The sequence below is a fragment of the Budorcas taxicolor genome, chromosome 2, assembly GCF_023091745.1.
Source record: "Budorcas taxicolor isolate Tak-1 chromosome 2, Takin1.1, whole genome shotgun sequence".
NCBI lineage: Eukaryota > Metazoa > Chordata > Mammalia > Artiodactyla > Bovidae > Budorcas > Budorcas taxicolor.
The window spans coordinates 179,945,077-179,972,913 of record NC_068911.1 but is presented as its reverse complement, the minus strand read 5'-3'; the positions used below and the strand labels follow the sequence as shown (position 1 = coordinate 179,972,913).

The 27,837-nt window shown below is 65.2% G+C and overlaps 2 protein-coding genes across 5 annotated transcripts; both read right to left on the bottom strand.

The window, feature by feature from the left end:
- Positions 1-346: 346 nt before the first annotated feature.
- MFAP2 (microfibril associated protein 2) lies at positions 347-5,865 on the bottom strand. Of its 4 annotated transcripts, none has more exons than XM_052635548.1 (9): positions 5,813-5,865; positions 3,872-3,948; positions 2,497-2,586; positions 2,301-2,327; positions 2,117-2,203; positions 1,955-1,999; positions 1,189-1,276; positions 982-1,055; positions 347-795 (listed from the first exon to the last, which is right to left on the bottom strand). In XM_052635548.1, the coding sequence occupies exons 2-9, from the start codon at positions 3,906-3,908 to the stop codon at positions 692-694; spliced, it is 552 nt and encodes a 183-aa protein (XP_052491508.1). In that variant the 5' UTR covers positions 3,909-3,948; positions 5,813-5,865; the 3' UTR covers positions 347-691. The 4 variants fall into 4 exon arrangements, with proteins under 4 accessions (XP_052491508.1, XP_052491510.1, XP_052491507.1 ...); XM_052635550.1 differs by having other exon boundaries at positions 2,497-2,583; positions 5,813-5,827; XM_052635547.1 differs by lacking the exon at positions 5,813-5,865 and having other exon boundaries at positions 3,872-4,019.
- A 3,592-nt stretch (positions 5,866-9,457) lies between these two features.
- ATP13A2 (ATPase cation transporting 13A2) lies at positions 9,458-27,455 on the bottom strand. The gene is made up of 30 exons (XM_052653769.1): positions 27,307-27,455; positions 24,871-24,975; positions 24,018-24,162; positions 23,512-23,694; positions 23,144-23,202; positions 22,874-22,988; positions 22,290-22,366; positions 20,418-20,495; positions 20,168-20,237; positions 19,260-19,394; positions 19,112-19,178; positions 18,774-18,902; positions 18,095-18,250; positions 17,588-17,698; positions 17,462-17,508; positions 17,190-17,378; positions 15,321-15,527; positions 14,765-14,860; positions 14,529-14,685; positions 14,324-14,444; positions 14,096-14,220; positions 12,667-12,827; positions 12,430-12,546; positions 12,255-12,334; positions 11,653-11,805; positions 11,476-11,572; positions 10,383-10,606; positions 10,149-10,300; positions 9,740-9,909; positions 9,458-9,655 (listed from the first exon to the last, which is right to left on the bottom strand). The coding sequence occupies exons 1-30, from the start codon at positions 27,453-27,455 to the stop codon at positions 9,458-9,460; spliced, it is 3,873 nt and encodes a 1,290-aa protein (XP_052509729.1).
- Between the last annotated feature and the right edge of the window lie 382 nt (positions 27,456-27,837).

The following is a 27,837-nucleotide window of genomic DNA, read 5'->3' as shown; positions in this document are numbered from 1 at the left end:
GACCCGACCCTGTAGCCCTCTCAGGTCCCTGCACAGGCGGCCTCCATCCTGCCGGAGCCCTTTCCCGCTGACCCCCCCCACAGCCCTGACGGTGAGAAGGCCGTGTTCCTGAACCTTCTGTTTCTGATACAGCCTCCTGCAACACACACACAGCCCGGGGGCGGGGCGGTTGTCAGGGCCCACCTTTCTGGGCAGAGCTGAGCTGGCACTGCGGAGGCCATGGTCGCCAGAACTGACCCTTCCCCAGGGGGGCCGGGCAGCCTCGGGGAGGATGCTCAGGGTTGGCGGCCCCGGCCATCTCCTCTGTGCTCCCTGCCGAAAAAGGGACTCCACGTCTTTCGTAAAAACCTGTTTTTAATTTTGTATAAAACAAAAGTGGTCTACGCCCAGGAGCTGTAGGAGATTTGAGCAGACCAGCTGGGGTGGGGGGCTCACAGCCTACCTTGGGGGTGGGGGACAAGGAAGGCATGTCAGGGGCCCAGGTCCCACAGAGCGCCCGGGTTGTCCCCCACCCGGGGGGAGAGACTGGCCCTTCGGGAGCCCCCTTGTGGCCCCGGGGGTGGCCCCAGGCTAGGGGAGGGGCCGCGGAAGCCCCAGGCCCGCAGCCCTCTAACAAGACGAGTTAGATGGGAGGAAAGCACCAGGTCAGGCAGGGCCTGGGGGCCCCAGGCTGGCAGGGGACCAGCTCCCCCTAGCAGCCCCCACAGCTCCTGGCACAAGCAGCCGCCACAGACTGGCACAGGCCGCTGCTGGCCAGCACGCCGCACTTGGAGAACTTGTCACGGCACAGGTCAGCTGTCGGGAGGGCAGGGAGGAGCTGGGGTCAGCGCGCGGCCGGGTGAGGGAACTGCCACACGCCCCAGCCCTGGTGATGGGTTGTCTGAGGATGAGATGGGCCGGAGGGGAGCCGGCTCGGACCCACGTTTGGTAAGTGGTAGGCGGGCCCGGGGACGCAGGAGGGGCGGGGTAGGGGCTTCCTACCCCGCAGGAGCTCCTCGTGGGCGCAGACCGTCCGGACGCAGATCTCCTTATTGACGACATATACGCGGCGGAGGCTGAGGGGACGGGATGGGAGGGTTCAGCCCCGAGGAGAGGACCCCACACCCACCCCTGGCCCGGGAGCCGGGCTCAGCCTCAGGGCCACTGTCGGTCCCCGCCCCGCGGGGCCGCCTGGAGCCCCGCCCTCACCTGTAGAAGCAGGCCTCGTTGAGACACTGTTTGCAGGGCCTGTGTATGGAGTAGAGGCGGGTGCACGGGTACTGCTCCTCACGGCAGTCTGGGCGACAGGTGGGGTCAGCGCGCTGCAGCTTGTGGCTCAGAGCTGGGGGCCGCCTCCAGCCGCACCCCCGGAGGGACTGGCTCTCGGGGCCAGGAACCCCTGCACCCTAAGGCTAGACACACGCACACACACGCAAAGACACACACCAAGGCACGCACACAGCACTGCCGGACCTCCCCAGGCTGCCCGATTTCAACCAGTATATTTATACACATGCAAACTCAAAACCGCACCGAGAGGCCTATATCCAAACAGACAAGTTCAAACAAACCTGCAGCCACACACAGGCCCAGAAACACACGGCAGCCTCACAGGAGGCCCCTCACACGGAACAGGGTCCCCCACACACAGGCCCGCGGACTCTTGGCCGGGACAGTCCCGCTGAGCCCAGGAAGCCCCCGAGCACCACTTGCTGCGGGGCTTCCTGCCAGCCGCTCCCCACTCCCTCATGTCTGGGACTAGAGGCTCCTCCCGAGGCCATGGGCAGTCCAGCCCTGACCAGCGCAGGGCAGAGGGGTCTCCGGAGCTGCCAGGGGCCCTGCTGACCTCAAGCAGGGGCGCCTCTGCAAGGGTCCCAGCCCGCCACCCACCCCAGCAAGAGCAAGAGGCCTGGCTGCGTCTGACCTCCCGGGCCCCCCACCGCCCCCTAACTCCCGGGGCCCCAGTCTCTCTTACCCAGAGGCCCTGGCTCTGTGGGCTCCGTCTCCACAGTCCCCGGTTCTAGAGTTGGAGAGGCAGGCAGAGACCATTGGGACGGTCCAGGGCAGGGTGGGGTCGCCTCCTCCGGCCCTGGGCAGCCCTCCGCACCCCCAGGGTTGGCTGGAGCTGGTGGCCTACCTAAGGTGGGGGCTGGGATGACTTCCTGCTGGACTTGTTGCTGGGACTGGAACTGGAACTGCTCCTCGGGCGGCCGAGGGGTCATCTCTGCCAGGAGAGGTGGTAAGGGGGTCTGCCCCCGCAGGCCTCCACGGCTCCCCACCCTGCTGCCTGCCTGCGCATGCTACCCTGCTCAGCCCTTTACCTGGGTAGTCATAGTAGTCTGGATTGTCTGGAAATAAAGAGGTGGAGTTGGTGGGGGTCAGGCTAGCCCCCAGGCACAGTGCAGCCAGGGCCCACAGCCCTGAAAGCCCATGTCCCACCGCCCTGCCTGACCCCCGGCCGAGCCGCGCCGATCTGGGGAGAGGGCTGGGGGGCCTGGAGGTGGGCGGTGGGCTTACCGATCTGGTCGCTGTAGTGGGTATACTGCACATGGTCTGGGTACGGAGGCAGTGGGTCCAGATCATACTGGCCCTGAGCCAGCAGGCCTGCTGTGGGGAGACAGAGCTGAGGGGGTGCCAGCAGGGAGGGGCAGCAGGGGCCCTGAGGGTGGGCCCTCGGGTGGGCCCATAAGATCCCCAGCAGACTCAGACTCACAGGATGCATACGGCCTCCTTGTCCACAAAGGCCCTTACATGCCCTGGTCCCGGGCCGCCTCCCTGACCAGCCCCCCCATGCTGGCTCTTGGCCGCTCCTGTCTGCCCCAGGGCCTCTGCACTTGACTCTTCCTGGGCCTGAGAGCCTGCTTAGCTTCTCCTCCTCCAGGTTTCTCCTGAAGCTTCTGCTCCGCTCAGGGGCTTCCCGGGTGGCTCAGTGGTGAAGAATCCACCTGCTGATGCTGGGGAGTGGGGTTCAATCCCTGGGTCGGGAAGATCCCTTGGAGTGGGAAACGAACAACACCCACGCCAGTGTTTTGCACTAGAAAATTCCATGGACAGAGGAACCTGGTGCGCTATGGTCCACGGGGTCACCAAGAGTGGGACAGGACAGTGACTGAGCGCCTGGGACTGCCCCGGCGGTACAGCAGCTGAGATTCTGTGCTCCCAACACGGGGCCTGGGTTCAATCCCTGGTCAGGGAACTGGAGCCCACGTGCCTCAACTAAGGCCGCTGTGAAAGATCCCACAACGAAGCCTGAGGTTCCCGTGTGCTGTAAGACCCGGCACAAACAAATTAATATTAAAAAATGAGAGGCCTTCACTGGCCTACCCACCCACACCATCGCATCTTCCAGTTTATTTCCATCACAGCACTCAACACAACCTGACGTTTATCACCTCGCCCTTCTCTAGACTGGCAGGGCAACACCACACAAGGCAGGCATTTGCCCACTGGATCACTGCATCACCAGGGCCTATCCCAGTGCCTGGCACAGAGTAGGTGCTCCACAGGTGTCTGTTAAATGAACGAACGTTAGACCTGGCAGGCCGTTTGTGATCCCCACTGACAACTCTTTCATGAGACAACCAGGGACCTCTCCAAGGTCAGGACTGTAGCTGAGCTGGCCCCAAAGGAGTGCAAATCCCAGGCCTTCAGACCCCCTCCAGGCAGTGAGCGGGAAAGCCTGGCTCCTGGTGCCTGGGCCGAGCCTGCTGCGGTGAGGTGGGGAGGCGCACAGGAGATGCCTCCAGACTTTGGGGGGTTGGCCAGTCCAGTCTGTGCTCCAAGAGGTAGCAGGCCCTGGGGTTCGGGAAACAGTTCCGGCCGCAGGACAAGAGCTGGTGGCCAGCTCCCTGCCCGCACCCACGCGCGAGCCCCTCAGCCCAGTGCCACTTACCAGGCAGGAAGAGCAGGAGGAGGGAGGCACCTCTCATGACTGCTCAGGGAGCGCGCTGGGCCGGTGTCTGGGGACAGCTGGAGAAAGAGGAGGGGCGAGCTGCTCCCCAAGCCAACACCCCAGGGCTGCAGGGCCGCTTCTGCTCCCAGAATTCAGCCTGGAGAAGGGGGGCCCAGAACAGAGGCCAGGCAGATGGAGGGTCACGGAGGCAGGCCTCGGGGGCAGCGACCACTTTGGAGGGATCTGTCCCTGAGACCCCACTGGGCCTTCAGGACCTGAGGAACTCGCCTCCCCCCGGGCCGGGCGGGGGGCGCGGCACCCCTATCTGCTTAGACTCGCCTTCCTCCAGAGCCAATCATGACAATGGACCCTACCCTGCTCGCCCACACTCCACAGACATTCCTAATCCCTGCCCCTGCTCTCCCCACCACACTGATGCCCACCCTCTGCTCAGCACTTCTCCAGGAATCTAGTGCCCAGACCACGACCCCAGGCCCATCCTTGGGACCCCAGTCCTGCCCAATTAACATCACAGCCCCGACTCAGCAGTCGGCCAGACCCAGACCGACACCTGCTCCCAATTAGCCTGGGGGCCCAGGCATCCAGCAGGAAACCACATGAGCCCGGCCGGCTCCCGCCCCTCGAAGACTCCTCCTGCCAGGCCGCCCAGGACCTGGCTGACTCCATCACACGCTCACGAGACTGAGGGCTATTTGTCTGCTGGGCAGGAAGCACTCAGGGTGGGGCCTGAAAAGCGTCTCTCCCGAGCCTGGAGGGCAGCGCTCAAGAGGACCGCGGTCCCCTAGCCCAGGGGGCTCTGGACCGCCTGAGACAGTACGACTGTGACGAGCATCACAAGCGTAGTCTGGGGGGAGAGGGCAGGTTCTTGAAGCTCGAGAAGCGCTGGGTGAGTCCCGTCCCCAGTCTGGCCCCACGGTGGACTTGGCAGACTCGACAAGTCCTCACGGCCAGCCCCAGCGCAGCGGGGGGCAGCCTCCAGACTGCCCGCCTTCAGCCAGGGGGCTGGGAGGGAGTCCTGGGCTCACCCACGGGGGCCCGCCCTCCCACAACATGAGTTCTTCCAGACGGGTAACTGGAAACCTGCCTGCCTGCCCCTGCCCCCTCCAGGCCACAGGGAATCAAGGGAGAGGGGGGCCAGGGGCAGAGACCTGGTCCCTCTCCTTCTGTGAGCCCCACCCCCACCCCCACCCCGCGAACCTCTCCTTCTGTGGCCGCGGTCACTGCACACATTCCCCGTCTCCCTCCCCCTCAAGCCTTACTGAGGAGGGAAGGGGAGAGGAAGGGGTGGGGAAGCCGAGGCCTTTGGCCCAGCTGCCCCGCAGGCCAGGCGTCCACTCTGAAAACTCTCGGCCTCCTCCTCGCGGGGGGCCCCAAGGCCTGGAGCCCCCCCAAGTCCTCCCTGCCCCCCATCTGGCTCCCAGGCTGGTTGGCGCCGTCACCACTCGAAGGCCGCAGCTGGGGAGGTGGTTTGTGGGGTGGGTGGCGGTTCTGTCTGTCCCCAGAGCCCCTCCTAAGCCTCGAAACCCCCAGCACGGGGCGCCCAGGCTCGCTGGGGGAAGGGGCCCCGGGCCAGGCCATCCCGAGGAGAGTCCGCGCGGAGAAGGGGCCCCTCCAGGAGACGCGTCTGCAAGCGCGTCCAGACGGCGGGCGATCGGGCGGGGAGGGGGGCCGAACCTGCGGGGCCGAGGGGAAGGCCCAGCGGGCCGGGGACGCACCCCGGGGGCCCGGCCTGCCCTGCCCTTTGTCTCCGTCCCCGCCGCCCCGCGGACACCCCGCCGGCCGCCACCTCCCTCCTCCGGGGAGACAAAAGCCGCCCCTCCAGAGGACCCGGGCTCCCCGGCGCCCTCTTCCATCTGCTTAGACGGCCCCCGGGCCCGGGCCCCACAGCCCCCGGGGGCCCGCCGCCCGGCCCGCGCCTACCTGCGGGTCCCTGCGCGCCGCGCCGAGTCCGCGCGCCGCCCCGCCGCGCCTCCGCCCCCCGCGCCCCGCTCCGGGCCCCCGACGGGGCGGGCGCCGCCCTCCCGCGCGGATCCGCTGGGTCCTAACGCGAGCGCCGCCGGGCCGCCGGGCTGCGGGGGGCGGGGGCGCGCGGCCGGCCTCGCGCCCTCTCGGAAGCTCGCACCGCGCAGGACGCGCCGCCGTCCTGTCCCCATCCCGCCTGGTCCGCTGTCCACGCGGTGAGGCGGGCGTGCCGCCTCCGCCGGACACAGGACGGAGCCAGCCGCCCGAAGGGGACCGCGCGCCCTGCCCTCCGCTCCGGCTTCTCCCGGCTTCCAGGACGCCCTCCCGGGCCTCCTGCGTCTCCCCAGGCAACTCGCGGCCGCAGCGGGCTTCCATAACCAGCGTTTCTCCGGAGCCACCGGCCACAGGCTACCGGGCCGGGCCCCACCATGTCCCCAGGGCCCCAAACTCAGCGAGGATTCAAGTCCAGAATCACAGCCTCCTGACCCTCCCCGGCCCCGGCCCCGGCAGGTGTTCCTTCAGGGAGGGACCCCACCACCCTTCCCTCACACAGCTGACTCGCCACCCGCAGCCCGCCAAGCTCCGCCTCTAATCCTGAGTCCCTGATACCTGCCCGCTAGGCCTGCCCACGTGGCACTAGTGGCGAAGAACCCGCCTGCCAAAGCAGGAGACCTAAGAGATGCTGGTTCCATCCCTGGGTCTGCGAGATCCCCTGGAGGAAGAAATGGCAGCCCACTCCCGCATTCTTGCCTGGAGAATCCCAGGGACAGAGGAGCCCGGCGGGCTGCAATCCACGGGGTCGCAGAGAGTCGGACACGGCTGAGTGGCCAACCAGCGGCAGCAGGCCTTCCCAAACAGGCCCGCCCTCACCCACTCACCCACTCAGGGCGGGCTAGGGGAGGCTTCTACCTGAAGCCTTTCACTGGTGTCCCGAGGTACCTGGGAACAAGGCTGAACTCCCCTGGAGACCCCAAGGACCCGACCTTCACCGCAGCCCGGCTCTGCCTTCTCGTTCCCTCTGCCTGGTCTCCCAACAGCCTCAATGGCTTTTTAGCTGTTTCTCATCAAACCCCTTCCTGTACCTGCCACAGGGCATTTGCTCAAGCGGTGTCTCCCCGCCGCAACACCGATGAGTCCCCCTCCTTCAGATGACACGTCAACCCCCCCCCATCCCTCAGCGGAGGAACCCCTCTCCCTGTTCCCAGCCGTGGCCCTGGTGGCCTCTCTCCGCCCGAGCCTGTCCACTGTATGGAGACCAGGACAAGCTCAGTTTCAGCTCATCCTCCGTTTGCTCACTTGGCACAGCGCCAGGCTCAGAGCAGCTGTTCAGTAAACATCTGTGGAATGAATAAATGAATGCACAGTGGATTCTCCTGGGAGACGAGCCAGGTGTGGGGGTTGAGGTGTCCTGCCTGGTCACAGGGGTCTAGGCCTGGCTGGGAGGGGGACCGAGGCGCCCTCAGGCCCCCTTGCCTTGCCTTAGGCCACTTGTCCTTTAGACACTGAGTCCTATCAGGCAGGGAGTGGACCCGTTCCTGGGGTTTTGTTCCACAATGCTGGTTTGTCAGATGAATGGATGGATGAATAACTATCCGCCCCCCACCCACTGATGGCAGAACAGTGGGGATTTTTGTCACTGGGAGTGCTTGGGTCCAGGGGCCAGCCCAGCCCTCCTAGGCCCCTCCCTGCCCTCCCTAGGCCCCTCCCTGCCCTCCCTAGGCCCCTCTCTGCTGCCAGGTGCAATCCCACTAGGGTAGAAGGAACCCCCTGGCTGGTGGCTCAGCGGGTGAAGAATCCTGCTGCAGTGCAGGAGTCCCGAGTTCGATCCCTGGGTCGGGAAGATCCCCTGGAGAAGGAAATGGCAACCCACTGCAGTGTTCTTGCCTGGAGAAGCCCATGGACAGAGGAGCCTGGCGGGCTACACTCCATGGGGGTCCCAAGAGTCGGACACGACTGAGTGACTAAATCACTGCCACGCTTGACAAAGGGGGGCACTGAGCCCCAAGCTACTGCCTCTAGACCTCACCCCCCAGACCCTCCGCTGTTTCCGCACTCCTCTGTCTTAAGGACGCAAGCACAGGCGGCAGCTCATTTGGGGTGGAGTAGCAGGCAGGGCACTCTTGCCCCCGCTTCCTTGGAGAGCTGCCCCTTCCCTGCCCGCCTCTCACACCACGTCTTATAAACTGCACCCAGGCAGAGGCCATGGCTTTGTTCTCCACTAGCGCTGTGCCTGACACATGACTGCCCGGCACAGGCAGGAGTAACCAGTTAGGGGCAGAAGGGACTCACACCCAGGCCTGGCGGTGTCCTCTGGCCCCCGAGCAGCGTTTGCCACTTGAAAGCCGCTGAGACTCAGAGTGCAGCGGAGGGTCTATGGGTGCCCCTGGTGGCACAAGCTGCCTCTCCACACCCCACGCCCTGGTTCTCGGTTTGAGTCAACATTCACTGAGCTCCCGCGAGGGCAAGCTGGGGGGGGGGGGGGTGGAGGGGGTGGACACCACGGCTTCCGGTAATAAGGCTGGGGAGGGGCTTTTCTTTCCTGTCGCCCCTGCCCAGCACAGATGACCAGCTGCATCTCTAGGGCGGGGCTCGGCCAGGGCAGCCCCCCCCACCCGCTGGGATGACGTCAGGAGCACCCACCCTCTCCCGGGGAACGGTGCGTACGGTTCTGGCTGAGCCTGAGTCTTCATCTGAGGGAGGGACTGGACCGCAAACACAGCCCAGGGTGTTGCGGCTGGGAAAGCTGGGAGCTGCCCCAGTCAAGGCCTTGTAGGTGCTGGCACTCGTCTGAGACATCCTGTTCGCTCTTGCCTCCACGGGAGAGTAGGAAGGTTAAGAGCATGAACTCTGGAGTCAAAGCGACCTGGTCCCAGCTCTGACTACCTGCTGCACGGCCTCTAAGCCTCAGGTTTCGGGACTGGGAACTCCCTGGTGGTCCAGGGATTAAGACTTGGTGTTTTCACTGCCGTGGGCGCAGGGTTTGATCCCTGGTTGGGAAGCTAAAATCCTGCAGACTGTGTGGCATGACCAAAAATAAAACCTGAAAGAAGGGGAGGAACGGTACTCCACAGACGTAAGGATTAAATGACGATACATAAAAATGCTGAACAGAGCTCTGGGCACGGCTGTGACCTGGAAACATTACTGTCAGACGAGGACACGGAAGCTCAGAAAGGGGCACGGTCCACCGCGATCTGAAAAATTCAGGGGACGCCAGGAGCAGACACACGCGGGGGACCCAGGTCTGTGGCGTCAGGCAGGAGACAGGCACGGCCAGGAAAATAGGACTTTATTTGCTACATTGACAGCGGCTCTGCCTGGAGCGGTGGCTGTCGTCTACGTGGAATGTCCGGAGTGGGGGATGTGGATAGCTAGCATCTCCCTAGGGGTAGGTGGGAAGCTGCAGCCTCGGGGCTGCGGGGGGAATGGCGGAGGGGGCCTGGGGTCCAGGAGAGGCTCAGAGGCAGCAGGTCCAGTGTGCAGGGCGCGGGCCGCCGGGCGGCGCTACCTGATGGGGCCAGCAGGGGGCGCTGCCTCACGGGGCCGCCACCTCACGGGCCCGGCTGGCGGCGCTACCTCGCGTGGCCGGCAGGGGGCGCTGCCTCACGGGGCCGCCACCTCACGGGCCCGGCTGGCGGCGCTACCTCGCGTGGCCGGCAGGGGGCGCTGCCTCACGAGCCCGGCGGGCGGCGGCCACGGCCGCTCCGCCAGCTCCCGCTCCAGCTGCTTGAAGCGCTTCTTGGAGGCCCGTTTGGGCCGGAGCTGCCGCAGGCAGCCCGGGAGGTACTGGTCCAGCAGGCTCTGCGGGGACAGGGCGGTGCGGGGGCGGCTGAGGCCGAGTCCCCCGCCAGGGCCCCCCCAACCCCAGCCCGGGGCAGGCCCCACCTCCAGCATGAAGGCTGCCACGACGTTGAAGGCGACCAGGCCCAGCAGCAGCAGCTTGAAGGGGGTGCTGGTGATGCTCTTCAGCGTCAGCGGCCCCTGCAGAGGCCCGGGGGCCAGGACAAGGCCCACCAGGACGGAGCCCAAGACCACCAGGGCCACCAGGAAGGGCACTGGGCAGGGGGGGCGGAGCCCGTCAGGTCAGGGGGCCCCGCGGGCACCAGCCCCCCAGCCCGTCGTCCAGCGCGTCTCCCCTCCCACTTCATCCAGTGTGTCCCCCCCCCCGCGCGTCCCCCCTCCTCCCAGCGCGTCCCTTCCCAGCGCGTCCCCCCTCCCCACCGTCCAGCGCGTGGCCCCTCCGCCCTTCATCCAGCGCGTCCCCGCCCAGCACATCCCCCCAGCGCAGCAGCACCATTGGTGTACAGAGGCCGGCGGAAGGGCGCCCCCTTGGACACGGCGGCCGCCAGGATGAGGTACTGGAAGCTGGACAGGGAGAAGACCACCGTGTTCTCGTAGTTGGGGAGGTTGTCCGGTGCAGGCACGGTCCCGTTGAGAGGCACGAACCTAGGGGCACAGGGCCCAGGGTCAGGGATCCAGGGGAGGAGGCCGGGGCGCGGGGGGACGAGGACCGGCTCCCGCTACTCACCAGGGCTGGGCCACTGTCAGGAAGTAGCCCCCCAGCTGCACGCCGGCCACGAGGGCCACTTGCAGCAGCAGGCTGCCGAGCACCGGCCCGCTCAGCAGGGACCCGGGCGGCCGTGCCCGCCCCAGCACCCGGGCCGGCCCCGTGCGGCTCATGAGCACGGCCACCGTGGCAGTAATGACCAGGTCCACGGCCAGGAACTGCAGGTCGCCCAGGTTGGTGTTGACCTGCCAGTGGGGAGGGGGCAGGACAGCTCCCAGTCTGCTGGGAGGACCCGCCCTGCCCTGAAAAGCCCTGCTGCGGGAGGTGTCCTTGTGCCCTGCCTCTCTGGAACCCCTCGCAGGTCTGGGAACTGCTGGTCTGACAGCGGGGACACCCCCCTGCCTCTCCGCAGCCCCTCGCGGGTCTGGGAACTGCTGGTCTGACGGCGGGGACACCCCCCTGCCTCTCCGCAGCCCCTCGCGGGTCTGGGAACTGCTGGTCTGACGGAGCGCACACTGCCCTGCCTCTCCGCAGCCCCTCCCGGGTCTGGGGAAGGCATGCCCGCTGACCTGGGTGGCCTCATTCTGATGGGAGCACCCAGCCTGAAGGTGGTCCCAGAGGACTCACAGCTCCCGCCCTCCCCAGGCTGCCGGTGGACATGGGGCAGAAGCCAGCACAAGGCCTCCACTGCCCGCGGCATCACCTGCTTCTGGGGGGTGCTCAGCACGTGCTCCCGGCAGGGAGGGGGCGGTGCCCACTGGCAGGATGCAGGGGGCACAGCTGAGGTCTGGCTCAGGGCACGTGGGGAAAGGTCGCTCCATGGGAGAGAGGCCACCGCCTCCTTCACCCCAGCCTGAGCTCTGCCTCGGTCTCCCAGCAGGTGGAAGCTCCCAGGGGATGGGGGGCCAGGAAACACGAGCCCAGGACAGCCGCTCTGGTTTCTGAGGACCTACTGTGCACCAGGGGCTCAGCGCTTTCACCATCTCAGACAGTCCCCGCCGCTGAGACCCACAGTGCCCACGCCACCTGGCTGGAGCAGGATCTGCAGCCACGCTGACTATTCCAGAACCTGCTGGCTCCTCGCCCCCCGGCCGAGGGCCCAGGAGATGCTCACTGTGTAAAGGATCAGCACAGAGATGAACTGGGTCAGGCTGTACAGGGCCATGTACTTGAAGACGCTGAACGACGTGTCCAGGGAACAGCGGCCTTCCCTGGGGAGCGAGCATGGGTGTGTGGGGTCCAGGCCCTGCCCAGCCCCTCTCAGCACCCGCCGGTGCCTGGCCTGCCTTACCTGATGACCATGGGCACACACTCAATGCTGGCCACGCTGGAGGTGAAGGGGGAGACCACTGAGGCCTCGGCCTGGGAGAGCGAGATGCCCACATCCGCTGCCTTCAGGGCCCCGCAGTCGTTGGCGCCGTCCCCACACATGCCCACACAGTACCTGGTGGGGACGGGAGGGTGGGCGGCCCGACTCACCCGCCGGCTCTGGGCCCACAGGGGCCTCCGTGGCTGGGACACGACCCCCCGCCCCGAGGGCTTGCAGGCAGAGCAGGGGGCTGGCTGCACCCCCTGCCTGCGGGGTGCCTGGGAAATGCTCGGGAAACGGCGTGCTGTGAGCGCTCAGTGAACAGCTGCAGTCACAGCTGTGGGGTCTGAATCCACGCACGCGGAGGGATTGGCCACTTTACATATGAGCACCTGTGGCTTTCGGCATCTGCAGGGACTCTTAGAATCAGTCCCCCGCAGATGCCAAGGGCTGGGGTGCCTGTTAGCAGGACAGACCCAGGGGTGCCTGTGGGGTTCTCCAAGCCGAGGGCTCCCTAACGCCCAGGGTGGGGAGCAGGGACACACAGGCCAGTCGCCCCCTTCGGCCCACCAGCAGGCACTCACTGGAGCTTCTGCAGTTCACACACCAGCTCTGTCTTCTGCTCAGGCGCCATGCGGGCAAAGATGGTGCCCTGGACCAACACCTGGGGGCACAGGGAGGAGGGAGGGGCTGAGGCGGCCCAAGGAGGCAGCCGAGCACGGCGGGGGTGGGGTGACCGGGGGACCTTGGGGGGCCTACCTTGGGCAGCAGCTTGGGGAAGTGCTTCACAAGGACACCGAAGCTGGACCCGCTGAGGGCCAGGTGGCTGCACCAGGGGTCTGGCTCCACGGTGTAGCTGGCAGCCAAGTCAGGATCCTGGGGGCCCGGGAAGGTCAGCTCAGTGCCCCCTGCTCCCCTTGAGAGCTAGGGCCTGGGGCAGGGAACACAGGGGTGGCGGCGTGCGGGACTGTGGCTGGAACTCAGGGTCAGCCTCACCTGGGCCCCATTCGTGGCTGCGAAGGACTCCACTGGCTGGAGCTGAAGGGAGGCAGGCTGGCCCCGCTCAGGGGGCGCGGCGTGGACAATCACCAGGCGCTCCCGGGGGCCCACCATGCCGCAGCCCTGGGCCACAGTGACCGCCGTCTGCAGGTTGTCCCCTGGGGGTGCGGGGCAGGGTCAGAATCCGGCCGCCGTTAGGGGGGCCATCCTAACCCTGACGCGTGTACAGCTGGGAGCACTGAGACTGGACGGACTCCGTCCACCACGATTGGCTGAGCGAGCTCAGGCAGGGCACCAAGGCCTCTGAACCTGGGTCTCCTCGCCTATAAAACTGTGGGTCAAAGGTCCTAGGAGAGGGCTTCCCCAGTGGTCCAGTGGATGAGAATCTGCCTCCCAGCGCAGGGTCACGGGTTTGATCCTTTGTCCAGGAAGGCTACACATGCCACGGGGCAACTATACCCACGTGCCCAGCCACAGAAGCCCGGGCTCTGGGCCCAGCCAGCGGCGACCACTGAGCCCAGCACTGCCACCGCTGACGCTCAGGCGCCCAGAGCATGTGCTCTGCAGAGAAGCCACGGGAGCCCGCACGCCGCAGTGAGCGCAGCCCTGCTCCCTGCAGCAGCGAGAGCCTGCGACAGACCCGGAGAGGCAGCCCTGCTCGCTGCAGCAGCGAGAGCCTGCGACAGACCCGGAGACAACACACAGCCAGGAGGGGGCCAGCTCATGCTTAGAAGTGCGCTGAGGAGAAGCGGGCCTGGGGTCAGTCCCACACGCACTGTGTGATGCTGTGGGGCTCTGCCAGGAAGAGTGTGTGTGTGTGTCTGTGTACCTGTGTGTCTGTGTGTTTATGTGTGTGTATGTGTGTGTGTGGAGGGGCGGGAGGCAAAGAAAGGACTCAAACCTATTGAGCCCTACCGTGTGTGTGTACGTGTGTGTGTACGTGTCTCTGTGTGTCTGTGCACATGTGTGTGCATATGTATCGGTGTGTAAGTCTGTGTGTATGTACCTGCGTGTTTGTCTGTGTATGTGTGTACGTATGTGTGTCTCTGTGTGTGTATGTGTGTGGGTGTGTATACGTGCGCGTGTGCGGGGCGGGAGGACCAGGGGAGGACACAAACCCACTGAGCCCTTCCGGTCACCCTGGCTGGAGTCTTTCTTCCTTCCTCCATGAAACGGGCCTTCGGGACTGACCTGCCCCTCCGCTCTCAGCGGCGCTCACCCAGCGGGTGGGCCCCAGGCTGTCATCCTGCCCAGCCTCGCCTCCCTTCTCTGTCAGCTGGGGTGACAACTACCGCTCGGAGGGAACCGTGATGATACTTGAAATGTCCGAAGAGGACCAGACCGGGAGCAGGAGCCCAGCAGAGACGCCCCAGAGGGGACACCTGGCACGCTGCCCTCTGGGGGCCACCCCGCCGGCAGCACCTACCTGTCACCATGACGGTGCGGATGCGAGTCTTGCGCAGAGCCTGGATGACGCCCGGCGTCTGCGGCTTCAGCAGGTTCCGCATGACCAGCAGCCCCAGGAGACTCAGCCCCTGCTCCACAGCGTCCCTGAGGGGCAGGCCCGGGTCAGAGGCCGCGGGCCACGCGCCTCCCCAGCCCCCGCAGGGCGCTGGGCCTGGCTCCGCGCACGAGGCAGGCACTCGGTCCCCACCTGGGCAGCTGCTGAGCGGCTTCCAGGCTGGCTGTGACGGGCAGCGGCTTACCAGCGAGGGCCACCACGCGGTAGCCCGCGGCCGTGTAGCTCTGCAGCCTCAGGGCGAAGTCGGCGGGCACTGCCGGGGGAGGGGCGGGTCAGGGGGCGGGGGCGGGGCGGGGGCGGGGCGCCTGCCGACCGGAACCCCGGGGGCCCCCTTCACCTGTCGTGGGGTCGCAGAGGCTGGCCACCAGCTCGGGAGAGCCCTTGACGCAGGCCTCGGGCTGGGCGGCACCCGGCCAGGCCACCACCACGCTCATGCGCTGCAGCGCCGACAGGAAGGGGAAGCGGCCGAGGATGCTGACTGGCGCCGGGGGCTCCTGCGGGACCGGAGGGCCGCTGAGGGCTGACCGGTGGGCCCCCCACACCCCGTGCCCCACGGGCACCCCCTCGACTCACCATGCCCTGCAGCTGGGGCTCCTGGAGCGGGGGTTTCATCACCGCCAAAACCTGGGTCCCAAATGTCGAGTCCGTAATTGGTCCCTCCTCCAGGACCTGGGGGATCAAGGGGCAGGGTGCTGGCTTGGCCTGGGGCAGCCAACCCTTGGCCCCGGGAAAGAGGCACTAAGGGAGACTGAGTTAGAAGCGTGGAGGACTTCCTTAGTGGGAGGCTGGATGGAAGAGACGTCACAAATGTGGGCTCCGGAAGGACCCGAGTTCAAACTCTGGCTTTGCCATTTACAAGCTGGTTGGTGACCTTGGACACATTATTCCAAATCTCCCCGTTTCCTCCCGGTGAGGCAGCTTTTAAGCTCACCCCCCGAGATGAGACCCCTGCACCAGAGCGCTGGCATGGGGTTGGCACAGCCCGGGGCCACTGTTGTTCTTGGTGTTGGGTAAGAGAGAGACCCCCTGGGAGCCCCAGAAATGGAGATCAGAGGGGCTCAGCCCTGGTGGGCTCACCCTCTGGCCCGGGTGCCCAGAGGCAGGGGGCCAACGTGCTTGGGCTCCTCACCCAGCCAGTCGACTCCACCATCTTGAGGTCCATGGGGTCGCCCACTGGGGTGTCCCGCAGCCGGCTGAGGGTGTGGCAGGTGGCCAGTGCCCGGAGCAGGGGCCCCACGGGCAGGCGGCGGGGCTCTGAGACCAGCGGCAGGAACTCCTGCCCCTCCAGGGGCACCACCCCCATCACGTCCAAGCCGTCTTCAGTGAGGGTACCCGTCTGCAGGGGGCAAGCGGGCAGGTCAGTGGTGAGTTCTAGGTGAGCTTGGTCCTGCGGTGGTGGGCGCCCGTGTCCCGGGTTAGGGGGGCTCCTGGGAGCCCCAGGAGGCAGGGCTGGAGCCAGAAGAGGTCTCCGTGCTTCCAGACCTTTGGTCAAGCAGGCCCCTCGGCCAGGATGCCCCACCCCCCCGCAAGCCCCGGGGCTTCTCTGTCTGGCATCATTCCCTCCAGGGAGTCTGCTTGCTCGGGGCTCCCACGTATGGCCTCTTTACTACCCCACCACTTGTCCACTGTGGCACCGAGAGGACCTGGCTGTGCCCGGCTCCCAGGGAGATGAAGGAATGGATGAATGGGGTGAAAGGATTCCTGCATTTTCCGCACCGTGTTTCAGCGGCTCAGTTCCACACTGGCCCTTTCATGAGCCTGGGAGCTCTGCAACCTGACCACGCTCCATTCTTTCAGTTAAAATAACACCCGGGGCTTCCCTGGGGGTGCAGCGATAAGAACCTGCCTGCCAGCGCGGGGATCCCGAGTTTGGGAAGGTCCTACATGGCGTGGGCCGCTAAGCTTGTGCAGCGCAAGTGCTGAAGCTGGCGTGCCCAGGAGCGTGTGGTGCGGCGGGGGACGCCGCCACGAGCATGCGGCGCGGCGGGGGACGCCGCCACGAGCGTGCTATGTGGCGGGAGACGCCCCACAATGAGAAGCCTGCGCACCGCAGCAAGAGAGCAGCCCGCTCGCTGCAACGAGAGAGAGCGCGCAGCCACAAGGACTCATCGCAGCCAAAAAACCGCTGCGCAGATAATGTCCAGCCTGCTCACCAGGGCCCGCCAGCCTTCGATCAGTCAGGGCTCTGCGGGTCTCGTCTCTTCACTGTTTCCCACAGCCTGTTCCTCCAAGGAGCCAGGAGCCACACAGCTTATCCCCTCTGCCCGGCCAGCCCCACTCTCATCGCGGTGCAGGCCACCCCTCAAAGATCACCACGGGACTCACAGAGCCTCGACTGCCCTCTCTAAGGGCATCCCCTGATGCCTCCTCCCATGTACCCCATCTCTTCCCTCCCTAGAGCCCATCGCCATCTGCAGCTCTCCATGGTCCTTGGTTTGCTCATCCTGGTGGCGGGCACATCTCTGAGGGGCTGACTGCCGGATCCCTTGTGGTACCCAGGGGCTTCCCAGGTGGCGCTAGTGGTAAAGAACCCGCCTGTCAGTGCAGGAGACAGAGGAGACACAGGTTCAATCCCTGGGTCGGGAAGATCCCCTGGAGGAGGGCATGGTAACCCACTCCAGTATTCTTGCCTGGAAAATCCCACGGACAGAGGAGCCTGGCGGGCCACGCTCCGTGGGGGTCGCACAGTCGCACAAGACTGAAGCGACTCAGCACGCACACTGGGCACCCAGCAGGTTCTCAGTGGTCTTCAAACAAATTAGGTGATTTCAGACATTTTGCATTTCAGACAGTGAGCAGGACAAAGGTGGAGCTGAGGGTGGAGGGCGCCTCTGAGTGTCTCCATCCCAGGACCCAAGGCGGTTGGGTCCATGAGAAGGGCCCATGGGCCGGCAGTGGGGACCTGGGTTCAGCAGGCGCTCAGTCAGCACTGCGGGGTGAGGGGTAGGGGTGTGTGTGTGTGTGCGCCTGGCCGTGACGGCGTCCCCGCAGCCCCTACCTTGTCGAAACACACCAGCCGGAGCTTGCCTCCCAGGTTGATGCGCTGCGGGTGGATACAGAAGACGCCCTGGTTCTCCAGCCGGCTCTGGGCGTAGAGCACGCACATGGTCATGGCGGCCGGCAAGGCGGGCGGCACGGCCACCGTCACCACGTCCAGCGCCCGGATCACGATCTCGCCCAGGGGCACCTGGCGGGAGGCGCTGTCAGGGCCCAGGGCCAGCCTGTGTGGGGCCTGGGCCCCCCAGAACTCCCCCCAGCCCCCAGGCTTACCCGGTTGCGGAGGAGGGTAACGATGCTGTAGATGGTGCCAAGCAGAGCTGGGGAGACAGGAGGGGCTCAGCGGGGCTGGGCTGGGGCTCAGGGCCCCCAAATGGCAGGGAGCAGGGGGCCACTCACCCACAACCGAGAGGGCGGCCACGAACTTCATGCTATGCTTGTAGAACTTGAAGCTGAGCGGCCGGGGGTGCAGGATGGAGCTCACCAGGCCCCCCTTGGCCGTGCAGAACCCTGGGAAGGAAAGCAGGGGTCAGGAGGGGTCACCCGGCCTGCCCCACACCGCCCACAGCTCCGGGGTCAGCGATCGCCCAGCTGGGGACCCACAGCTCCTGCCCAGACTTCACAGGTTTACTCAACACAGAATCAGTAACACCAGCTACAAGCTGGGTGGTTTACTTCAAATCCAGATTGCAGCTTTGGCTGAAAAGAAGTCCAATCTGGTGACACTGGGTCCCCTTCCCATGAGGCAGGGGCCTCCTGGGGAGCACAGGGCTGCTCTCTCCCTCGGGGGGCTCCTTCCTTCTCACCAAGGTGTCGCCCGCTGCACCCAGCCAGCCCACCCAGCTCTGTGTCCCCTCTCCTCTGGCTGCTGACCCCAGTGTCTCTGTTTGGCCCTCCGCCTCGCACCTGTCTGCGTCACCACCGCCAGGACGTGGGGTCCCACAAAGGCCCGGGCCTGCAAGATGAGGGTCCCGCAGAAGAGTGTGTGCCGCCGGTGGGCCTCTGGGAGGTAGGGCACTGGGCCCTCGGGCAGGGCCGTCTTCAGCACTGGGATGCTCTCCCCTGGGGGATACGTGGCGTGAGGCCCAGGCAGCCCCTCCGCCGACCAGACCAAGCCCTAAGCAGAGAACTGTTATGGAGGCCCTGGGCCTCGTTTAGCTCTTCTAACTGCGTGTGAAGGAGTCACTGTCCCCATTTTACACAGAGGTACACTGAGGCCCAGAGCGCGCAGAAGACACAGGCCCAGCGAGGCACTCTCGGTTCAGGAGCCGTCTCTCCAGGGAGCCGGGAACAGTTGGGGGGCCCAGGGTCAGGGGAAGGCACTGCTGTCAGTCCACTGGGATTACTCTGTAACCAGCTGTGTTACTTTCACAACAAACCACCAAAGGGATTGACTCCAGCCCCAAGCCAGCTGCTGGTGAAGAGCAGCAGGGCCTCCCCGGGGTCTGTGGGGCAGGAAGGGGTGAGGTCAGGATGGTTACCTGAGAGCAAAGGGGAATGAGAGCTCCAGCGAAGACGGTTCTGAAAGGCAGAGGAGCTTGGCGGCGGGGGTGGGGGGGGGGCAGCGCCAGGGGCAGGGGCTGACCTGTCAGGGAGCTCTCGTTGACCACGCACTCGCCGGCCACTAGGGCCGCGTCACAGGGCATCAGGCCGCCCTCCTGGGGCAGCACCAGGCAGTCTCCGGGCACCAGCTCGCTGGAGTCCACCCACTCCTCTGCGGGCAAGCCGGGGTCAGCAGGGGCCGGGGCGGGGCCGGGAGCCACTGGCTCCTCCCCTCCGCCGGCTCCTCCCCCCTCAGCCTCCCCCTCCCCCAGCCTCTCCCCTCCCTCCCCCCTCAGCCTCCCCCCTCCCCCCTCAGCCTCCCCCCTCCCCCAGCCTCTCCCGTCCCTTCTCCCCCAGCCTCCTCCCTCCCCCGCTTCTTACCTCCCCCAGGCCTGCAGACGCACACCCGTACAGACAGCTGGACCATGTCCCTCAGGGTCTGGCTTTGCTGTGGGCAGGCGGACAGGAGGGCGCGAGTGGGTGGAGGTCCCAGGACGCCCGCCCCGTCGCCGCCGCCCCGCCCACCCACCTTTCTGGTCCTGTAGACGGACAGGCAGATGGAGACTGCGGAGACGAGCAGGATGCACAGCGCGTACCAGTAGTAGTGGTCGGCCAGCCACAGCGCGATGCTGAAGGCCTGGAACCCATAGTACGGGTTCAGTGCCTGGGGGAGTGGTGGGGAGGCAGCGTCAGGGCCCAGGGCCCCCGCGGGGGACCCGCTCCGCGACCGACGGCTCCAGGGATGGAAGACAGGCCCACCTCCTGGTCGGTCCCGCCCGACTCCCTTGGCCGCGCTCCCTGCTCTAAGGGGACACAGGTCTGCAGGCCAGGCCCCCGCCACGCACACCGTCCGCCTGTCACACGAGGGTGAGGGCAGCTCCGCAGGCTGCCGCCGCCAGCTCCACCGTGCCCCAGGGGCGCCGGGGCACGGAGGCTGAGTCTCTGCCTGATGCCCCACGCCCCACGCGGCGCCAGGCTCCGGGCCTCCCCTCTGTCTCGCCGGCTTCCGCCCCGGCTCAAGGGCCATGTCAGCCCGTACTCTCGGTGTGTCCGGCACTGGCTTCCCTTTGACCCTGTGTGACCCTGGCCGTGTCTTCCCTCCTCTGAAGCTCCGGCTCCTCGCGTGTGAAACGCGTCCCTGCCTCGAGGCTGCTGGAACAGGAAGGTGGGCAATGCACGCAAGGACCCAGGCGCTGGAGCCCAGCTCTCGGCAAAGCGGGAACCCCGGCTGTGTGGGGTGTCTCGGCCTCCGAGCCCAGCCCGGACCAGAACTGCCGATCCCTCTCCCTGAGCTGACCGGGAAGGGATCTGAGTGATCTCCACTGTGGAGAAGAGGACGGCAGGCAGGACCCGCCTCAGCTAAGGGGCCCAGAGAGGGCAGGTCCCTGGTCCAGGTCACACAGGGCCAGAGCTGGGGCGAGGCTGGGACAGCCCTACCTCGTCCACCAGCAGCTGGGGATAGGACTTGACCGGGACGCTGATCACGTTGGGGCCGTAGACGGCCTTCCTGTAAGACGAGTGACAAAGCTGTCAGATGGGGGGGTGGGCAGTGGCAGCTGGACCCTCCGGCAGGGATGGAGCGCCCCACTTCACAGCCGGGGAGACCGAGGCCAGGGAAGGCAGGAGACTGCCAGCAGGCCATGCCCCGGGGCGCAAGACAGAGTGCCGGCCCCCAGGCAGCCCCCACCTCACAGTGTGGTCCTGCAGGCTGAGGCCAGCGCTGGCGCGGCGGAGGTCGTCACAGGTGCGGCTGTGGTCCAGCAGGCTGCGGGAGCGGAGAGGGGCTTGAGCGGGCAGCAGGGACTGAGTTCTGTTCCCCTCCTCCTGGCCCACCTCTGCCACCCCAGCCCGGGGAGAACGCGTCCTGCACTAACTTTGGGCCTGAAAGAAGTGAACGTGTCAGTTGCTCAGTTGTGTCCAACTCTTTGCCACCCCGTGGACGGCAGTCCGCCAGGCTCCTCTGTCCAAGAATACTGGAGTGGGTTGCCATGCCCTCCTCCAGGGGATCTTCCCAACCCAGGGATCGAACCCAGGTGTCCTGCATTGCAGGCAGATTCTTTACTGTCTGAGAACCAGGGAAGCCCTCACTTTCCCCTTTTGTCCCTCTGATTGGGCCTCAAACCCCGTCACCCAAGAAAAACAATTAGAGATGATGAAAATACTTAGCAGGGACAACAGCTGCTGTTGTTCAGTGACATTTAGTGCCGCGACTATTTGCTGACATCAATGCCAGAATGAGTGGAAGGCGACAGGCTGCATAACGTTTTAAGCATTGTTACCGGCCCTGCGTTAACAGTTTGAGTGTCTGGCACTCTGATTTTGAAATACACATGTATATAGATAAAGCTGGCATAAATTTTGCTAAAGCAACTATATTGAAAAAAGATGCTGCCTTAGGCAGGGCACTCTGCCTCTCTGGCCTCAGATGTTCACGTGCAGGTTGGAGCCGGGGACAGCACCACCTCCGGGGCTGCGGGTGGGGTCAGGGGGATAAGTTCTGCACAGCGTTCGGACGGCTCCTGGCAGCGATGGAGCCACGGCCACCGCGGTGACTCCCGTTCTCCTCTCGCAGCGGAGGCTCCTGGGGCGTCCGCGCGCCTGCTGGGCGCGCGCCTCTGGGCTGTGCTGCCTTTTACCAACCAGCTGGGGGCGTCAGGGCTCCTCCCGGCTGCGTGAGCACGCTCTGCCCAGGACCCAGGAAGGCCGGAACCACGCCCGAGTTAGCGGACTCCGCGACCAGGAACGGCCGAGAGTACCGGTATGGCCCCTGGCTTGCTCCTTGGGTGAGGGCACCCCCAGGCGTGTGTGCATCACTGGCTCAAAGGGGCCCCCAAGGCCTGCGTCCCGGGCGCCCACGACGAGCCCCTTCACTGCCTTCTCCCTGCCTCCCGACCCTGGTGTCTCCTTCCAGCCTCCCTGCACCTGACTCCTGTCTTGGGGTCTGCTTCTTGGGGCTCAAACTAAGACATAAAGTGAGCTCATGTTTCTCAAGCCCTTAGTAGGGGGCAGAGCAGCTACAAGACCCGGCTCTGTGCCAGGAGGCCCACGTCCAGGGCGGGCAGGCTGCTCACAGTGCTGCTGCCACCGCGGGCCGGGCACTGGGCCAAGCCTTGCACCCCAAGCGTGTGCTTTACATTCCAAACAGAGCTAGGATGGGGCTTCCTTTGTGGCCCAGCGGTTGAGAGCCCTCCTGTCGATGCAGAGGACACAGGTTCGAGCCCTGGTCAGGGAAGACCCCACGTGCCCCGGGGCAACCAGGCCCCTGTTCCCCAACAAAAGAAGGCGCCGCCCTAAGGAGCCCATGCGCCCCAACTAGAAAACAGCGCCTCCAGCGGCGAAGACGCAGCACAGCCCGAAATACACAACCTCAGAAAAACTCTGGAACTCGAGGCCAGGATCCCCTTCACGACTTATTTACAAACAGAAACCTTGAGGCCCTAACAGGCTCGGTGACCTGCCCGGGGTCGCAGGGGGTCGAGGCCCGGAGCTGAGAGCGGAGTCCACGCCGGGCTGCCCCCCGCCAGCCCTCTGCCCGGCCCAGCGCCGCCCCGGTGCCCACCTGACTTGGCGGAAGGCCTGCTGGGTCTCTATCCAGACGTAGCGCTGGCCTCGGAAGACGTAGTAGCGCAGCCTCCGCTGGAGGGGGGACAGAGAGGGGTGTGCGCGTGTGGGGCGGTGGACAGGGGCCCGCCTGAGGCCTGTGCCTGGGGGGCGGGCGGCAGGCAGGGGCCCCGGGAGAGGGCTGGGACTCCCTGGGGCTCCAACGGCTTGAGACCCCTCGCTCTCAGCGCAGGAGCTGGGATTTCCCCCCCTGGTCGCTCTCGGCGCAGGAGCTGGGATCCCAGCCCTGGTCAGGCCCTCGCTCTCGGTGCAGGAGCTGGGATCCCACCCCCCAAGTCAGGCAACCACAAACAGAGCCTGCGTGCTGCAACCAAGGGCCAGCACAGCCAATAATTAATTTTTAAAAATGAATAAAAAATAATCTGATTAATTCAAAATAGAAAAGGTGATCAGCCAGTATCCTGGCCTCTTAGGAGAACCAGAGGTGCCCGGAGCACAGTGGAGGCCAGCTCTAATCGCAGAGGGTGTGAAAGTGGGCCCCGGGACAGGCAGGGCGCATCCGGAGCCCAGCCGTCCACGTACCTGCTCTTCAGGCCTGTGGAGCCGCGCGGTGTCCTTCCAGGCATCCTCCGGCTCTGCCCCCACAGCCGCCCGGCTCCGGCCATCCTCTGCCCGTGTCTGTGGGGGCGGCTGCAGGCTGTGGAGGGGCTGGGGTTACTGTGGACCCCGGGCCGGCCCAGCACCCGCCTGTCCCCAGTCACTGCGCTCCCTGGGATGGGAGGCCCGGGTCGGCACCTTCGCGGGAGGAGAGCGGGAGCGGGGCTCCTGGGAAGGGGGACGCGGCTGCCTCACCTGTCCGCGCCGACGGCCTCCGTCTGCACTTGGACCGTAGAGAGCTGCCATGAGCTATCCTGGAATACGGAGGCACGGATCCGGTCCGAAGCGATCCTTCCCCTCCCCGGCCCCACCCCACGGCCAGGTGGTCCCCGCTGGAGGAGGCAGGGATCAAGGATGCGGGGGACCTCCTGGGAACCACCCGCCCTGCCGCGTCTGCCCACTGCTCAGATGGGAAGGCTGAGGTCTAGGGAGGAGACGCGCCCGTGTCAGGCCCCACAGAATGTCAGCAGCCAGGCTGGGCCGGGAACCCAGGCGTCCTGCACCCCCGAGCCCGAGACACTGCCACCCCTCCCTCCAGGCTCGCCCTGCCCCCGCCCGCTCACCTCTCTGTCTCTTGTTTCGATGACGAGTGTTTCGGCGCGGGCCAGGGTGCAGGGCCGGAGCCGCAGGCGCACCGCCCACAGGGGCTTCCACCGGAACAGGAGCAAAGGGAGCCCCGCCAGCGTCCAGACCACGGCGTGGTAGCCGACGGCTCTCCACGGACTGCCACAGTAGCCGCTGAGCCTCTGCACCGCGGGACAAGGCCAGGGCAGCTGGGCGGGTGGGTCCACCCCCACTCGGAGCTCGCCCGCCCCTCCTCGTCCACGTGCACGCGTGTTCAGTCACATCCGACTCTCTGAGACCCCCAGGTCACGGCTGCAGCCCGCCAGGCTCCTCTGTCCGCGGGACTTCCCAGGCAAGAACACTGGAGCGGGCTGCCGGTTCCTTTCCGGGATCTTCCCAACCCAGGGATCGAACCCGCGCCTCCCGCGCCTCCCACCTCTGCAGGCGGGTTCTTAACCACTGAGGCCCAGGACCCTCCCCCCGCCCGCGCCCCGCCTCCACATACCTCGGATGAAACTGAGGAGCTGAGGGGATCTGTAGATGTCTCGATCGTCAGGGTCCCATAGCTGGCGGGCGTGCTGCCCACGAGCGGGCTGCTGTCTGTGGGGAGAACGGGAAACGTCCCTGGTGGGGGGGGCTTGGCCTCCTTCCTTAAACAGGACTGAAGCTGACACACCCAGCGACTCAGGCCTTTCTGGCCCTGTTCCCCGCGTCCCGCTGGCTCTCACTCACAGCGCCTTGCTTCCTGGAGCCCCTGGTGAATTCTGACGGGCTGTGGCCCGGAGTCGGGGCCAGGGCCCACCCGGCTTCGCCAGCACCCACACACCCCGCTGCTGCCTTCCTGGGAGTTCTGTGCCCCGCCTTCCACCTGGTCTCCACCCCAAGGGCAGGGACAGGGCTCTTCATCCTTCATTAACCTTCCTGCCCAGCACAGCCCTGGCCCCTAAGGAGACGCTGAGAATCTGGACCAATAAAACGTAAAGGCAGCCTCACTGTGGAGGTGAAATGAGGGAGGAGGAAGGAAGAACCCTGTCACTGGGGGTGGGCTGGAGGGGGGCATGAGCTGAGCAAGCCCCCAGGGCTGGAGGAGAGACGATACCACGTGCCAGGGCCCAGAGGAACAGCGGGCAGCTTCCTTCTGTGAGGAAGGGGCCCATTTTAAAGATGGGTAAACTGAGGTTCAAAGAAACGCGGTGGGCATTTCTACTGCAGAAATCATTCTTTTTCTCCTGCTTCCCCTACTGTAGAGCTACCTTCCTAGCAGAGCAGGCAGACAGGGGGCGATCTGGGGCCCTGCAGGGGGTAGGACTCAGGGCTCCCAGCCTCTGCCAAGGTTTCTCCCACTGCGGTCCCCAGACCTCTCAGAGAAGCTGTTAAGACATGACGATGCCCGAGGCCCTCCCAGACCCGCAGGCACGAAGGCGGTGGTGCTGGGCAGCCGCAAGTTTCCCAGGAAGAGCTCGCTGCGGGGGGTGGAAAGCCGGGCATGTGGGGAGCAGCCTGCTGAGTTTCTGGGCTCCCTTCTCTGCCTCCCCAGACAGAGCCCTGCAGAGGCCTGAGCTAAAGGTCCCACCCAACAAACCCAAGGTTTCCCAGGCAGCTGATTCTGTCGCAATACCCCAGCCCCTCAGGGGCTCTGCCCCCAAACACTTGGGTTCCTGCAGCTGCTCCAACCCCCGAGGCAGCCAGGAGGGTCAGTGTTTCCCAAGGACCCACAACGAGCGGGCTCTGCTCCTGGCCCTTCTTATGTGGGTAACACAGTGACCCTGCCACGTGAGCACAGTAACTACCCCCTTTTTACAGAAGAAAGTTAGGCTCAGAGAGGTTAGGTAGGATTTTAAAGCCCATCAGACCAGACCAGACAGTCTGTTCTCTCCTCTCCAGCCCCCACGCCTCCACCTAAGGATGGTGGTAATAATTACTATGGTAATGATCAGAGTCAGAACTGTTGACGTCCATTAAGCATCTCCTGGGTGGCAAGAGTGGCTCGAACCTGCCACAGGAAGGGGCTGCTTTCATTCCCCAGCAACACGAGGAGGAGCTGCTTCGTACGAACGGGGGAGCTGAGGCTGAGCCACAAAGATCCCCAAGCGAATGGTGGAGCCAGGAGGTCACGGCCCAGACCCTGTGCTCTGGGGGCCAGTGGGCACCATCCCAGAGCAGGGCACACGCCCGCACCGCCTGAAACCTCTCTCAACAAGAGGACCCAAACCTACACGGAGCCAGGCTCCACCACGGCCAAGCCACCCGGCTACTGGGCGGCTCAGAAAGCCATGGAGCCGCCACCAGCTCCAGGAAGGGCCTAGTCTCTGGGGAATACACAGAGAAAGAGAGAGAGAGAGAGACAGAGAGACAGACAGACACAGAGAGAGAGAGACAGACAGCTAGACAGACACACACACACACAGAGAGACAGACAGACAGACACAGACAGAGACAGACAGACAGACACAGACAGACACAGACACAGAGAGAGAGAGACGGACAGACAGACAGACAGACACACACAGATAGACACAGAGAGAGAGAGACAGACAGACACACACACACAGACACACACAGACAGATAGACACAGACACAGAGAGAGACAGAGAGACAGACAGACACACACACACAGACAGATAGACACAGACACACACAGAGAAAGAGAGAGACAGAGAGACAGACACACACACAGAGACAGACAGACAGACACAGACAGACAGACAGACACAGAGAGAGAGACAGACAGACACAGACACACACAGACACAGACACACACACACACAGAGACAGACACACACAGACACAGACACACACAGACACAGATACACAGAGACATGAAGCCTGCGGCTCTCAATCATCACACCCGCCCACACCCACAAACACACACACACACACACACACGAAGCCTGCAGCTCTCAATCACCTGCGCCTGGTCAGCCTTCCCCCTGGGCCCACAGAGACCCCTGGGGGTGGTCCCTTTGCGTTCTGGCCCCAGCCCAGCCCGGCTTTTGAGGGACGCTTGCCGGGGTGTCATTTCCTGCCCATCCTGATGGCAGCGCACAGATGACAAAGGGCTGAGCCCCCCGCTCTCTGCATGTGTGCGGCCCTCCTCTCTGCTGTGGGTCTGTGTATGTCTGTGGCTGCAGGTGGGAGCAGGCGGCCCGCCCTGGGGCAGGACACCAGGCGCTCAGGACCCATCCGGCCTGGGCCCCTGACAGGCCCAGCCCTTTTTCTGTTCCCACTTCAAATACCACGGTCCCTGCTGGCCTTCCCACCAGAGCCCCCACCAGCTCTGCAGACCTGCCTCCTGAGGGGTCAGAGTCGGTGGTCTCTCCCCTTTAGGGCTGACCGTAAGGGGAAGAGCACCTTACAGGGGAATTCCCTGGCGGTCCAGGGGTTAGAACTCTGTGCTTCCTCAGCAGAGGGCACTGGTTTGATCCCTGGTTGGGGAACTAAGATCCCCTGCAAGCTGCAAGGTCAAAAAAAAAACCCCAAACCACCACCACAAAGGGGGCTGACACAGGCCAGGCACCGCTCAAGGGCTTGACACACTTTGATTCACTCATTTCTCACCACTGTCAAGTGGGGACTGCTTTTATTCCTATTTTACAGACTAAGAAACTGAGGCCCGGAGAGGTGGAGTAAGTCGCCCAAATGCACACAGCCAGTGTGTGGTGGGATGTGATCCAGGGGGTGTGATCGTAGGGTCCCCGCTCTTAACCGCAGCTCCATGCCTGCCGTCGCTGCCGTCCCCCTCGGTAACTGTGGTCCTGGTTCTTTCACAAGGGCCTCAGCCTCTCTGGCTTACCCCTCTCCAGGATCGTAACCCTGAGGCAGCTGGCCCAGGGGGTGTTTGAAGTTCCTGAAGCGTGGCCTGCAAGTTCCTGAAGCGTGGCCTGTGCAGGAGGGCGTCACCGGCTCCTCTGCCAAGGAGGTGTGGCTTCCGCCCTGACCCATTTCTCGGGCTCCCTTCCACGCTCCCACTGCCCTGTCTGAAAACCCACAGCTGTGCGCTCAGCAGCCGCTCCCTGGCCTCCACGCCCCCAGGCCAGCGGCTGTGCTGGGGACCGGGCTGCAGCGTGGTGCCCACCAACTTGTCTCACAACTGGAAAGGACATTATTTCAAAGTCCTCTCTGCCCACTTCCCGCCTCCGCTGAGAGCAGCGTGTCAGGCCTGCACAGGCATCACCCGCTTCTGCTCGCAGTGTCTGGAACCTACTGAATGAACCAACACGTGAGTGAGGGCTGCACACCTCACTGACGTAACAGGGCCCGGAAGCAGCGGGGCAAGGGTCGCTGAGTCCCTCTCCCGCCCTGGGCCAGCTGGCAGGTGCAGAGG

What these genes read in the sequence shown, in the direction of transcription:
- ATP13A2 (XM_052653769.1), bottom strand. Translation starts at nt 27,455, where the DNA reads ATGGGTCAGGGCGGAAGCCACACCTCCTTGGCAGAGGAGCCGGTGACG. An exon ending in GAGGCCGTCGGCGCGGACAG is followed by an intron (nt 22,989 to 23,143) that starts GTGAGGCAGCCG and finishes GCCCCTCCACAG; the next exon opens with CCTGCAGCCGCCCCCACAGA. An exon ending in CCTCTGCGACCCCACGACAG is followed by an intron (nt 14,445 to 14,528) that starts GTGAAGGGGGCC and finishes CTCCCCCGGCAG; the next exon opens with TGCCCGCCGACTTCGCCCTG.
- MFAP2 (XM_052635548.1), bottom strand. Translation starts at nt 3,908, where the DNA reads ATGAGAGGTGCCTCCCTCCTCCTGCTCTTCCTGCCTG. An exon ending in AGACTACTATGACTACCCAG is followed by an intron (nt 2,204 to 2,300) that starts GTAAAGGGCTGA and finishes CTCTCCTGGCAG; the next exon opens with AGATGACCCCTCGGCCGCCC. An exon ending in AACGAGGCCTGCTTCTACAG is followed by an intron (nt 1,056 to 1,188) that starts GTGAGGGCGGGG and finishes CCGTCCCCTCAG; the next exon opens with CCTCCGCCGCGTATATGTCG.